The sequence below is a fragment of the Amblyraja radiata genome, chromosome 5 (assembly GCF_010909765.2).
Source record: "Amblyraja radiata isolate CabotCenter1 chromosome 5, sAmbRad1.1.pri, whole genome shotgun sequence".
Taxonomy (NCBI): domain Eukaryota; kingdom Metazoa; phylum Chordata; class Chondrichthyes; order Rajiformes; family Rajidae; genus Amblyraja; species Amblyraja radiata.
The window spans coordinates 48,940,036-48,955,120 of NC_045960.1; the positions used below are offsets into that span (position 1 = coordinate 48,940,036).

The window sequence follows — 15,085 nt, forward strand, 5'->3', positions numbered from 1 at the left end:
AGACATTCAACATATTGAATTTCATTATGGCTTCTACAAAGCAAAAACTCTATACCAAGAAAATCTATTGCACAGTGAAGTACGAGGAATATATTGGAATAATACCCTAAAGCATCAACTCAACTACAGGTATTAAAGATAATCCAAAATGAAGATTTCAACATTAAAAAGCAACGACTCTGCGTTGCACTGCAGTTGATCTCAAATAAAGCATTGGTACATCAGCAGAAGAGTAAGCAAGCTTTATGCCAGGCACATACAGGGGATTTTATAACTTCAATGGCCATCATCGCAAAATTACGCAGAATGAGCATTTTACCAAAGGTATCTTTTAAAACTATTAAAAAACAGGAAATTATTTATGCTGAAAACAATGTCAAATAAATGTCCAAGGCTCAGATGGTTCACCTTGGACATTTATTTCTGACAATCATCCATGGCCAATGAGTCCAATTATTGGCAATGTAGCTCTTACAACAAGTGACAATATTTTCCTTTGAATGATTATGTTAATTCCCCAAGTATTCCATCTCATGGAGATTTAACATTGGATTCCTATCCTTGAAGTTTTCTGGGAAAACCCAAGACCTATGATTTTAGATCATGCCACCCACCCCACCTCTTGCCAATCTTACAACCCCGTGTCTAGGGTGCTTCCTACTTCATACACTCTTTTTTGTTATAATATATCTGTCAACCCAACATTAGGCTGTTCCCATGTAAACTATATAATAACATAGTGAATTAATTTCAATGAATGAATTATTACATGTATATTTTGAGGATGGAAATGTTCTTCAGAGAATTCTCAGGATAGAAAACATTCTTCCAATAGCTTTCTCCACAGAGGCAGAAACAATCTCTGCAACTTCACACAAAACAACATCGCAACAACCAAACAATAATGGGCCTGTCCCACTTGGGCGACTTTTTAGGTGACTGCAGGAGATTATGCAGTCGCCACATGTTCACGTGTAGTTGCCGGGGAGTCGTCTTCATGGTCGCGAGGAGTTCCCACATTCTGGGAACTAGTCGCGGCCTCATTATGGTCGCAGCAACTTTTTCAACATGTTGAAAAATTAGCTGCGACTAGAATGAAGCCACCATGGAGAGAAGCGAGAATTCTCGTGCTGTAGGTGGGTCGCCAGGTGATCCTAGTGGGTCGCCAGGAGGTCGAAGGTTCTCGTAGGTCGTGGCCAGTGCTGACCGGTGGATTTCATTGGCTCATTGGGAAAAAAAACGTAAGAAGTAGTTTTCAGAACCAAGGATAACCGACCGGTAATGTTACTATCCGCTGAGCTTCACAGCCGTGTATCTCTGGCTTCTTAAACGTTGTCTCCACTCCTTCTCCCCCCTCTCTCCCCCCTCTTTTAAAGGACTTACCGTACACTGTGCTTTAGCCATCTTAATTACAGCGCCAACCTTCCTGTTCATCGCGGTGTGTGTCTGTATCACCTTGGCATTGCACCGTGCGAATTTCACTCAGACAGCGCTCCCCCCGCTTGCGCTGTCCGCCGCCTGCATAACGGGCTGGTGAAGGAAGCTGTATGTGTGTATGTGCGTGTGCGTGTGCGTTCCACTCTGACAGTTGCCATTCCAGTTGCGGATTTTCAGGCAACTGCCGGCAACTTGACAGTCGCCTAAGTTGGACAGGCCCATGTCATATAATTTTTAAAGTGGCACAGGCTTAACATAATGACGATCGATTCTCAGTGATATTACATAGTATGGAAATGCCACTTTTTCAAAAATTCACAATCCCAGATTCTAATTGTGCTTAATTGGTTACTTTAGTTTAGTGATACAGTGTGGAAACAGGCCCTTCGGCACAACGAGTCTGCACCGACCAGCGATTCCCGCACATTAACACTATCCTACACACACTAGGGACAATTTACAATGATACCAAACCAATTAACCTACATACATGTGCGTCTTTGGAATCTTGTCTTGCAATTAAAGGGCCTGCCCCACTAACACGACTTTTCAGCAACTGTCTTGGACCTTCAAGCTGGACACGCACGCACACACGCACACACACACACACTCCCACTTCGGTGACTTTTTAGGCGACTGCAGGAGACTATGCAGCCGCCACATGGTTGCAACATGTTCGCGGGCAGTTGCCGGGGAGTCGCCTTCATGGTCGTGAGGAGTTGGGAACTAGTCGCGGCCTCATTATGGTCGCAGCGAATTTTTCAACATGTTAAAAAATTAGCGGCGACTAGAATGAAGACGCCATGGAGAGAAGCGAGAATTCTCGTGCCATAGGTGGGTCGCCAGGAGATCCTAGTGGGTTGTCAGGAGGTCGAAGGTTCTCGTAGGTCGTAGCCGGTGCTGACTGGTGGATTTTATTGACTCATTGGGGAAAAAAACCGTAAGAAGTAGTTTTCAGGGGCTAGGGATTGCAGGGGAGCACTCACTGTCTGACATTTACACCCGTGATGAACAGGAAGGTAAGAGATGGCTGGCACAGTGCACAGTAAGTCCTTTAGAGAGCGGGGGGGGGGGGGAGAAGGGGGGGGGAAGGGGGGGAGAAGGGGGAGAAGGGGAGGGGAGAAGGGGGAGGGGGAGAAGGAGGAGGGGAGAAGGGGGAGGGGAGAAGGGGGAGGGGAGAAGGGGGAGGGGGAGAAGGGAAGAGAAAGGGGGAGAAGGAGTGGAGACACTTTTAAGAAGCCAGACAACGTTTAATAAAGTTTAGCGGGCATTTAACATTACCGGTCGGTTTTCCTTGGTTCTGAAAACTCCAATGAGCCAATTAAAATGCCCGGTCAGCAAAGGAGATTGCCTACGGCTACCTCAACTGGCTATAACTACATGGCGGCCCCACTACCACTGCACTACGACTTCAAAAGAACCATGCCGACCAATTTTTACTCGCAAAAATTTTTCAGCATGCTGAGAAATTTTCCTCGACCAAACTGAGGCCGCGAGTATGCGGGAACTTCTCTCAAGCATAAAGGAGAGTTACAGTGACCTCCTAGGACCACGTGTCGACCATGCTGCGAGTTTGTGGCGAACTCGCAAATTAGGTCGCCATAGTGGGACAGGCCCTTTAGTAACTGCAAAAATTCTCTCAACATCAAAGGATGGGAGTTAGCTAATTTTATCATTCCTGGTATTTATTTTTCTTGCCATCCTGAAGGTAATAATATCTGAAAAACACTGAAACTAAAGTAATGCTGTATCTCACTTTAGCAGTCCTGGTGCCATCCTGTTGTCGACACTGCTCAAGTTAACATGTAACCTTTTAGTGAAATATTATCTTGCTTGCATCCTCTGCATAACCTTGGCTCTGCAGCCTGACAACTAAAACTTCTGCAGTGCTCACCCTGTACAGTGTAAACTGGCAAAGTAATACAATGTATCACAAAATACAAAATCAATAGGAACACATCAATTTGTACTGGGTTATAAAAACTGCATTGTATTCAAGAATTTAAAAAAAAAATGTACAAACAGCATTAAGATGCATCCATTAAGAGCAAAGAGGATAAGGAAATGTCTCCCACTCTGTCTTTCACTGCCAGTGTCATTTTCCCTACCAGCAGTACATCTCTGATACAGCTGTCGAACAGCTTATTGGGGCTGCAAAAATAAATAATAATTTAATTTTTTCTAATTACTACATTCTCCAGGAGACAGGTACACATCAGTTCTTACCAGACCAGGAACATAAATTGCCAATAAATTGGCATTCATCCTTTCTTGGTGCAAGTGGTGCCTCTAATTCTCATCTCATTTCCGAGACAACATTTAGAAATATTGTGAATTGCAATAATAATAATAATAAATTTTATATTTAATGGGCGCCTTTCATACAAAATCTCAAGGACACCTTACATAGTAAACATATAATCGGAATATAACAATAAGGACATCACAGAGACACAAATTAAAAACAGGATTCAATCCAAAAACAGAAAATCAAAAACACAGTGTGAATAGTGCAATGGAATTTAGCACATGGATTAGTGTACTCAGACAGGATCTTTGCTTTTCACATTAGGATCCCAATACAGAGCTGGCAACTGCCATGCTGATCATCAAGCTTTTTCAAGGACTTTTAGGTTGAGGTCACAGTACGACAGCAGAAAAACATTTGCTCAGGAGGTGATGAAGCTAGAGGAAAGAGGACAAAAGCATACTTTGGTATAGCTGAGGAACTGGCGTGATTAGCTCCAATGCCCTGGCAGGCCCTAAGCCACTGCAGCGTGTGGGATGATCACCAGAAGCAGATCATGTGATTCCTACAATATTTCATTTACAATCAGTGAGAGGAGCTGCAATGAATGATTTCACATTGTGCTCACCATTGTAAAGCAAGGCTGGGGAATGCAAGGTGGAAGACATTGATATGACTGTGATGACCCTTTAGATGCGGACTCATTCCTAAATACTGCCTTATACTGATCCTGGTTTTGTTGTGAATAAGTAACCACAATTGCAAGGATTTTTTTGCCCAAAAGCTCAAATTTCTGCCATGTCGAGAAAATGTGCTGTTCCAGACCCATTTCCAACAACAACCATGATTGGCTACAGCTCATTGATTCAGTGATACAGGAATGAAACATTTCACATTATGCTCTTTTGGTTACAATACAATACGGTTTTATTTGTCACATTGCACATAAAGTGCAAGTGAAATGAATTTGTCAGCAGCGGTACAATGATAAAGAACACACAATACACAATGGACTCTAAGCTCACTTCAACTGTGAGGTAGTGGATATTCAAGGACTTCATCTGTGAAAAAACAAATTGGATATCTGTTTTATCCAGTATTAAAATTGAGCCAGACACAAAATGTTGGAGTAACTCAGCGGGACAGGCAGCATCTCTGGAGAGAGGGAATGGGTGGCGTTTCGGGACGAGAACCTTCTTCAGAATCAAAGCAGTCTCGACCCGAAATGTCACCCATTCCTCCAGAGATGCTGCCTGTCCCGCTGAGTTACTCCAGCATGTTGTATCTATCTTGGATTTAAGCCAGCACCTGCAGTTCTTTCCCGCACATTCAAGTTGAGCCTATGAGGTTTCTGACACACAGGTGAAAATGCATCCGGAAGGTTGTTGGACAGATCAGCTGATAATCATCTCAGGGACAAAAGGACACCTTGGAACAAAGAAGGAATTAGAATGTACACAAAATTGCTGGAGGAACTCAGCGGGTGCAGCAGCATCTATGGAGCGAAGGAAATAGGCGACGTTTCGGGCCGAAACCCTTCTTCAGACTGATGGGGGGTGGGGAAAGAAAGAAGGAAAAAGGGAGGAGGAGCCCGAGGGCGGGCGGATAGGAGGGTGGGAGGAGACAGCTAGAGGGTGAAGGAAGGGGAGGGGACAGCACAGGCTAGCCAAATTGGGGGAATTCAATGTTGATGCCATAAGGGCGCAAGGACCCCAGACGGAATATGAGGTGCTGTTCCTCCAATTTCCGCTGTTGCTCACTCTGGCAATGGAGGAGACCCAGGACAGAGAGGTCGGATTGGGAATGGGAGGGGGAGTTGAAGTGCTGAGCCACCGGGAGGTCAAGTAGGTTAAGGCGGACTGAGCGAATTAGAATGGGTCAATTAAATGCAGAATCTGGCCTGTCCACTTTTCTATGACTTCTTAGGCGATTGCAGGAGACTATGCAGTCACCACATGGTCGCCACATGTTCGCGGGTAGTTGACTGGAAGTTGCCTTCATGGTTCCATATAACCATATAACCATATAACAATTACAGCACGGAAACAGGCCATCTCGGCCCTTCTAGTCCGTGCTTGAGGTTCTTGAGGAGTTCCCGCATTCTGGGAACTAGTTGCGGCCTCATTATGGTCGGCGCAAATTTTTCAACATGTTGAGAAATTAGCGGTGACTAGAATGAATCCGCCATGGAGTAGCGAGAATTCTCGTGCCATAGATGGGTCACCAGGAGTTGGGTTGCGAGGAGGCCAAAGGAGGTTCTTGTAGGTTGGGAAAAAAAAGGTAAGCAGTAGTTTTCAGAACCAAGGATAACCGACCAGTAATGTTAAATGTCCGCCGAGCTTCACAGCCATGTATCTCTGGCTTCTTAAACGTTGTCCCCACTCCTTCTCCCCCCTCTCTTAAACTGATCACATCTGAAACTGTACAGCAATTGTACAACTGTACAATTTTTTTTCTCCAATATTCACAGGAAGAATTTTATATGTTTCTATAAAATCCCCTCTCATCCTGCTAAACTCCAGTGAATACAAGTCCAGTCAACCCATTCTTTCATCATATGTCAGTCCCGCCATCCCGGGAATTAACCTGGTGAACCTTGTAAACCTACTCTGCACTCCCTCAATAGCAAGAATGTCCTTCCTCAAACTAGGAAACCAAAACTGCGCACAATACTCCAGGTGCCGTCTCACCAGTGCCCTGTACAACTGCAGTCAAGTCAAGTCAAGTCAAGTCAAGTTTATTTGTCACATACACATACGAGATGTGCAGTGAAATGAAAGTGGCAATGCTCGCGGACTTTTGTGCAAAAAGACAAACAACCAAACAAACTATAAACACAATCATAACACACATATACCTTTACATAATACATAATGGAAGGAAAAACGTTCAGTAGAGTTAGTCCCTGGTGAGATAGGCGTTTACAGTCCGAATGGCCTCTGGGAAGAAACTCCTTCTCAACCTCTCTGTTCTCACCGCATGGCAACGGAGGCGTTTGCCTGACCGTAGCAGCTGGAACAGTCCGTTGCAGGGGTGGAAGGGGTCTCTCATGATATTGTTGGCTCTGGAATTGCACCTCCTGATGTATAGTTCCTGCAGGGGGGCAAGTGAAGTTCCCATAGTGCGTTCGGCCGAACGCACTACTCTCTGCAGAGCCTTCTTGTCCTTGGCAGAGCAATTCCCAAACCAGATGGTAATGTTATTACCATGTTAAGGACCTCCTTGCTGCTAAACTCAAATCCTTGCGCAATGAAGGACAACATGCCATTAGCTTTCTTCACTATCTGCTGTACCTGCATGCTTACTTTCAGTGATTGATGTACAAGCACACCCAGGTCTCGTTGCACTTCCCCTTTCCCTAATCTGACACCATTTCAGATAATAATCTGCCTTCCTGTTCTTGCCACCAAAGTGGATAGCCTCACATTTATCCACATTCTACTGCACCTGCCATGTATCTGCTCACTCACCCAACCTATCCAAGTCACCCTGCAGCCTCATAGCATCGTCCTTGCAGCCCACACAGCCACCCAGCTTTCCGTCTTCTGCAAATTTGGAGATGTTGTATTTTATTCCCTCGTCTAAATCGTTAATATATATTGTAAATAACTGTGGTCGCTGCACTGAGCCTTGCAGCACCCCACTAGTTACAGCAAACACAGGTAAACTTAACTATGCTGTAAATCATCACTATGATTTATAACCATAACAGCAAACATACCTGATAATCTAGATATATCCATAACTCCAAAATAAAACCCATTTTAAGATTTCATGTGTAGCGGGTTTTAAGTAATGCATCCATATTTATTGCCACGAGAATCAAGTGGTGACAACATGAAAGATCGACTCTCACCCATAACTATAAACAGCACTGTCCAATAGTGATGGAAGCATTCACACAAAGCTATGTCAAAGTCTCACTCACCTTCAATGCTATCTGAACTTGAAGTGCCTATTCCAGTGTCTCCACTATCAGAGGCAGCACTGAATCTTCTGCTGGTGATGTTCTGACCACTGGTCAAGGGTGTGGAGACTGGCCACCCTGCTTCACAACCTGGAACCCATCCTGCATGTGGAACATCAGGACCTGGGCAATGACAGATTGAGCCAGCAATTAGATTAAAATGACAGATACATTTTGCTTGCATTCAGGGTTAATACCACACGAATATACTAGAGCAGACAAAAATCCCCTGAACGTTACTCTACCACTTGTCAGCTGCAAGTTTGTATTTTTTTTTCAAACTCACTCCATGACTTTGTTTCGGTTTCAGATACATTTGTGAAGGATGCAGTCAGAGGCCAGGCCTGTCTGACTGTTTCACGCCCACAGACAATGTACTTCATTGTCACCATTTTAAACGTGAACAGCATGTCCGTAACTACTCCTTTACACTGACAGAAACGCTTTATACTCAGAGCTACCTCCTCCCATTAGCCGTTTAACTACCCACCATCATTAAGATGTGACTGGACTGCTGAGCTTTGACCAAATCCAGTGGTTGTGAGACTGGGCAGCTTTCTCTGTTGTTTATGCTGACGAGTGCCTGAACCTTGTAAATTTTGTAGTCAGCAGGGCAGTACTCTGCATATCGCCAACTTGGACAATTTTGACATTTTTTTATCAAGCCGATTAACCTACAAATCTGTAGGTCTTTGGAGTGTGGGGGGAAACCGAAGATCTCGGAGAAAACCCACGCAGATCACGGGGAGAACGTACAAACTCCATACAGACAGTACCCGTAGTCGGGATCGAACCCGGGTCACAGGCGCAGCATTTTGCGGGTGCAGCAACTCTACCGCTGCGCCACCGTGACTGCCTGTGTATGTAGCAAAGTAATTCCCAGCCCACCTTAGTCCATGTCTAAATTAGGAAGCAAAATATTAGAGATGGTGGAAACCCAAAGTAAAAATAGAACATCTGTAGGTTGTCAGCAGATCAGCCAGTGTCTGCAGAGAGAATAATGGAGTCAGCCATTTAGAACGGAGACGAGGAAACACTTTTTCTCACAGAGAGTGGTGAATCTGTGGAATTCTCTGCCTCAGAGGGCGGTGGAGGCGGGTTCTCTGGAGGCTTTCAAGAGAGAGCTAGATAGCGGAGTCAGGGGATATGGGGAGAAGGCAGGAACGGGGTACTGATTGGGGATGATCAGCCATGATCACATTGTATGGCGGTGCTGGCGCGAAGGGCCAAATGGCCTACTCTTGCACCTATTGTCTATTGTCTATTGTTAACAATGCAGGTTGATGAGAAGTAAAACAAGAAAACAAGTGTGTTTAGGACTACAGGGTGAAGGTGCTGAGGGTGATGAATATCCATTAATCATAGCTGATCTGTATTTAGGAGGGTTTTTTTTAAAGGGAGATGAACAAAGGTGGTAGACAACAACAAGGCTGGAGTTGTAAGAAGCAGAATGTAGTAGTTTATGGAAAACTGCTCAGTGATAACCATTTATCTCCAGACCTTGAGCCAACAGAAGTCAAAATGATTAACTCTGGAGGTTAATTGAAAGCGACTGCTCTTCTCATCAAGGTGGCTATTGACCAAGTGTGGTATCAAGGAGCCCTGGTAAAATTGGTGAATGGACATCAAGTAGAAAACACTCTAATGACTGGATTCATACTATACACCGAGGAAGATTGTTGCACTTGTTGGAAGTCAATCGTCCCAGCCCCAGGACATCATTGCAGGAGTTTCCCAGAGCAGTGTCTTGGCCCAATCATCTTCAGCTGCTTCATTAATGACTTTCTAACCGTAGTTTCAGAAGTGAGAATACTCGCAGATGATGGCATATTTTTCAAATAACTTTCAATTTCCCAACAAATGAAGCAGTCGGCCTTTCTATGTTGCACGACCTAGACAATATTCAGGCATGAGTTGATTAGTGGTAAGTAACATTCACAGTACACAAGTATCAGACAACGGTCATCTCCAGCGGTGGGAGAGTTTCAGAGCTAAAATACCACCTTCAGTCTCGTGTCAGAACTGTCAATCCTGGGTGTGCTTATGCCAATGGTTACTGTGGCAGACTTAAGGACTGGCTTTCCTGAGTGTGAATCCATGGAAAGTATCTATCCCAGGTGGAGATCCCAGTCGTGTGCACAGGTCCTGTGCGTAACAGTTGGCAGAGGTATTCACACTCCTTTAACCGTTCACTGCTCCATTTGAGGTCCCAAACTGTTTTAAGTAGACCATCATCAGCCAGGTGCCAAAGAAAGGTAAGGTAACATGCCTTACTTACTGCCGTCAATGCCACAAACATCCACCATCATTCCACTCTACCTTAGCACACATGAAAATAATCGACCTAAACCTAAAACTGATGATATGAGCATGTTTCGTGTTATTGACTGGAATGGATGTCTCATCATGCATATCTTCTTACATCATCATTACATTTTGTTCAACTCCAGATGTCAGTTAATATATCAGTTATTTCAATTTATGAGTTTTGACTGTTTGGGAAAGAGATGAAAATTTAAAAAATTCCAGTTACTGTTGACTGAAAAATATAAAAGCATTGGGATTGCTGTGTTTTACCAAATAACAATTTATCTCTGTCTTGGCTGACAGAGGTACCTTTTGTTCCATTTATTTTCTCTTTCTCATTGCTCCCATTTCCCATTGAATAGATGACCTTTACAACTTACTCCCACAGCAAGTTGGGCCAAAAGGCCTGTTTCAACACTGTGTGACTCTACGAGTAATGTCGGCTCTCATTGTCCTAGCCTTTTCTCTCCCACCTTCTCTGCAAATTAAAAACAGCCTATTTCTCCCTTTCCTTGTTTTGATGAAGGGTTTAAACATATACGTCAACTCCACTTCTCCTTCCACAGATGCCATCTGACCTGCTGAGTGACCTTTTGCTTATTTTTCCCATTATAACTAAAGATAAATACAGGTAACAGTAGGAAGAGACACTTCACAATGAATAAAACTGACAAAATAATTTTGACAAAACACCAGAAAATCATACCAGCAGTGCTCTAGCTCAAGAAATCGGTTTGATTATTTCCAGGAGGTGGAAACTGCCTGTTAAACCTGCTGTAGGTTAGGTTGGAACATTGAATTAAACAGTATGGGACAGGAACAGGCTCCTCTGTTTACTATGTCTGCAGCAACCATGATGCCAAACTAAAATAATCTCATATGCCTGCAAACAGGGCCGGATTTAGATGAAGAGAGGCCCTAGGCTATTCAACTTGTGAGGCCCCTCCCAATCCCCATGACTAGAGGAAGATGGAAGAGTGTTTTAAATCATTTGAGTAAAGCCAAGGATGATGACGGGTGTTTAAAATTCCGCAATTCGCAATTCCTTCTCTAAAGGACATAACATTTTATTGGTACATTTTTATTGTACCTGGACTTTCAGAAAGCATTTGATAAGGTCCCACACAGGAGAATAGTGGGCACAATTAGGGCACATGGTATTGGGGGTAGAGTGCTGACATGTATAGAGAAGTGGTTGGCAGACAGGAAACAAAGAGTAGGGATTAACGGGTCCCTTTCAGAATGGCAGGCAGTGACTAGTGGGGTACCGCAAGGCTCGGTGCTAGGACCACAGCTATTTACAACATACATCAAAGATTTGGATGAATGGATTCAAAGTAACATTAGCAAATTTGCAGATGACACAAAGCTGGGTGGCAGTGTGAACTGTGAGAAGGATGCTATGAGAAGGCAGGGTGACTTGGACAGGTTGGGGGAGTGGGCAGATGCATGGCAGATGAAGTTTAATGCGGATAAATGTGAGGTTATCCACTTTGATAGCAAAAACAGGAAGGCAGAATACTATCTAAATGGCGTCAAGTTGGGAAAAGGAGAAGTACAATGGGATCTGGGGGTCCTTGTACATCAGTCTATGAAAGTAAGCATGCAGGTACAGCAGGCAGTGAAGAAAACGAATGGCATGTTGGCCTTTATAACAAGAGGAATCGAATATAGGAGCAAAGAGGTCCTTCTGCAGTTGTACAAAGCCCTGGTGAGACCACACCTGGAGTATTGTGTGCAGTTTTGGTCCCCTAATTTGAGGAAGGACATTCTTGCTATTGAGGGAGTGCAGCGTAGGTTTACAAGGTTAATTCCCGGGATGGCGGGACTGTCATATGCTGAGAGAATGGAGCAGCTGGGTTTGTACACTCTGGAGTTTAGAAGGATGAGAGGGTATCTCATTGAAACATATAAGATTGTTAAGGGCTTGGACATGCTAGAGGCAGGTAACATGTTCCCGATGTTGGGGGAGTCCAGAACCAGGGGCCACAGTTTTAAGAATAAGGAGTAAGCCATTTAGAACAGAGATGAGGAAAGACTTTTAACACAGAGAGTGGTGGGACTGTGGAATTCTCTGCCTCAGAGGGCGGTGGAGGCCGGCTCACTGGATGCTTTCAAGAGAGAGCTAGATAGGGCTCTTAAAAATATTGGAGTCAGGGGATATGGGGAGAAGGCAGGAACGGGGTACTGATTGGGGATGATCAGCCATGATCACATTGAATGGCGGTGCTGGCTCGAAGGGCCAAATGGCCTACTCCTGCACCTATTGTCCATTTTCTATTGTCTAAATACCGTAGTGATTGAAAAAAAAGCATAAATGTTAAAATTAACACTGTGAAAAACTTTTGCTATAACCAAACTATGTAAGCATTTCGTGGAATAAGCAGGAATTTTTAGGAAAATAAAATTGTAGGTTTACTGTTATATTAAAAAAAAAAACAAAAACAAACAAAAACGAGAGCTGGGAAGTGTTAATAAGAAGACCATGACTACCTGACAGTGACAGTGTGACACTTTTAGATCCTACTGTATACTGTCATTAAACAGTTGGTTTTAAAATACATGTTACGAAATAAATAAACTACAATCATCAAATACTTTGAGATTAAAAAAGTTTTTTTCTAGCCATCCTCATTGCAAAATCATCCAGAAGTTCATCAAAATTTGTTTGTCTAAGTTTGTCACTCTCAATGCTCAGAATGCTCAGTGCCGACAACCTCTCTTGAGACATTGTGGCCCTTAATTCATTTTTTATTCTTTTGAGTCTTGAAAAAGACCTCTCTCCTGAGCAGTTAGTGACCATTAAGCTAAGAAACAGCCGCAAGATTGCTTCCACATTAGGGAAGGCCATCTGAATTTTTTCCTTGTATATAATTTGATAAAGGTCTGTATGAGACAGAGAGTGCTCTTCTGTAGGCCTATGGTTTTGTCTCACGTACCAGTGAAAGTGCAAATGTTCATCAGTAAGTTTCAGGTTAACATCTTCTGGGTATGCTTCCATCAACAGTTCAACACCTTGCTGAATTTCTTGCTTAGATGCGGTCGGATTAGCAAGAAAGGAAAGGTTGTTTAGAGACTACAGTGTGTTGTGACAGCATATGTAAGAAAGGCCTATGACAGTGTCAAAAATATTATACACCTTGGCGGGAGGCCCCCTAGATTTTGAGGCCCTAGGCTTCAAGTCTATAGGTAAATCCGGTACTGCCTGCAAGTGGTCACTATTCCCCACATGTCTGTCTAAATGCGTCCTAAATATTGCTATAACATCTGATGCAATCTTGTTCCTTGGCAGCAATTTCTAGGGCTCAGGCATTCCATGTTTTTTTTAAATTGCCTTGCAAATCTCTTTAGAATTTTCCCCCACTTAGCTTAAAGCTATAACATTTGGCTTTTAACTTTTTCACTCTGGGAAAGAGACTGACTGTCTACCCTATTTATGCCTCTCATAATTTTACGTACTGTCACATCGCTCCTCAGCCTCTGACACTCCAGGGAAAATAATCTGAGTCTCCTTATAGCTTCCTATTCCTAATGCACTTCAATCCAGGCAGTATCCTGGTGAACCTCAGCTACATCCTCTCCAAAGCCCCCACATCCTTCTTATAGTGTGATACCCAGAACTGCATTCAATACTCCAAATGAGGCCTAGTTTATTTTCACATGTACCGAGGTACAGAAAAAAGCTATTGTGTGCCAGTCAGCAGAAAGACAATACATGATTACAATTGAGCCATCCAAAGTGTACAGATACTTTTAAGGGAATAATGCTTAGTGTAAGGTGAAGCCAGTAAAGTCCAATCAAAGATAGTAGTTACCAATGAGGTAGATAGTAGTTCAGGACTGCTTTCAGTTGTTGTAGGATGATTCAGTTGCCTGATAAGAGCTGGGAAGAAACTGTCCCTGAATATCCTGATGGGAAAGAGGAGAAGACAAAGTGGCCAGGGTGCGACTCGTCCTTGATTATGCTGCTGGCCTTGCATATAAATTGAATCAATGGAAGGGAGGTTGGTTTGGGCTGAGTCCACAATACACTGCAAATTCTTGCGGTCTTGGATGGGGCTGTTCCCAAACCAAGCTGTGATGCATCCTGTTTTATACTCAATGCTCCAAATGATGAAAGCAAGCATGCGGTGTGCATTATTTACCACCCTTTACTAAAAGATACTGTGGAATACTGTGGAAGATAAAATCACCTGTTACAACTCCCCTGCTAAATTTACATATTTCCATGATCTGCCTATGTATCTGGAATCTATAGAATCTAGCATTAAAATTGATCACACCTTTCTTATTCCCACGTTCTACCCATACACCCTTATAGGATGAGCCTTTCAAAAGTCCTCTCTTGATGCATGTGTGATATTCTCCCTAATCAGCAGTGTAACTCCCCCACCACTTTTACACACCCCTCTGTCAAATCTGAAGCCTTGATAACCAGAAGCATTGAGCTACCAGTGCCGTGCTCGCTCAATCAAGTTTCTGATGGCTATAATATCATTTCTATGTACATCCCATAACACCGGGCGGCACAGTGGCGCAATGGTAGAGTTGCTGCCTTGCAGCGCTTGCTGCGCCAGGGACCCGGGTTCGATCCCGACTACGGGTGCTGTCTGAACGGAGTTTGTACGTTCTCCCCGTGACTGCGTGGGTTTGCTCCAAGAACTTTGGTTTCCTTCCACACACCAAAGACGTACAGGTATGTAAGTACATTCCCTTGACAAATGTAAAAATGTACAGGTGTCAGATGTGTCAGAGGTTATGAGGAGAAGGCAGGAGATTGGGGTTAGGTGGGAGAGATAGATCAGCCTTGATTGAATGGCGGAGTAGACTTGATGGGCCGAATGGCCTAATTTTACTTTGTTATGACCTGTATGAAAACGTTCCCCTCAGGTTCCAATTAAATCTTTCCCCTATCACCTTAAACCTATGCCCTCTGATTCTTGATTCCATAAATAATAATTTTTGGGTGGATCATCACAGGCTCAGCTATTGGATGATCAGTCACTCTTCTATAGCCCTGAGAAATGAGCAATCCTGAAGAGATATTCCATTGTCAGTATTGCAGTAGCTATCATGAATGAAGTACTCCATCCAAGCTACTTGTATTTATTGAAAGAATAGCATGC

At 43.6% G+C, this 15,085-nt stretch overlaps 1 protein-coding gene across 4 annotated transcripts in view; it reads right to left on the reverse strand.

Annotated features, from left to right (window-relative positions):
• The window catches only part of cep85l (centrosomal protein 85 like), a 246,642-nt gene that overhangs the window by 184,816 nt on the left and 46,741 nt on the right, over nucleotides 1-15,085 (reverse strand). For 3 of the 4 annotated variants that reach the window (XM_033021173.1, XM_033021171.1, XM_033021174.1), the window contains exon 2: nucleotides 7,614-7,775. The exons of the other annotated variant lie outside the window; for it this stretch is intronic. In XM_033021173.1, the coding sequence (XP_032877064.1) occupies nucleotides 7,614-7,775 (162 nt within the window). The remainder of the gene's footprint in view (nucleotides 1-7,613; nucleotides 7,776-15,085) is intronic. 4 annotated transcript variants of the gene reach the window in all.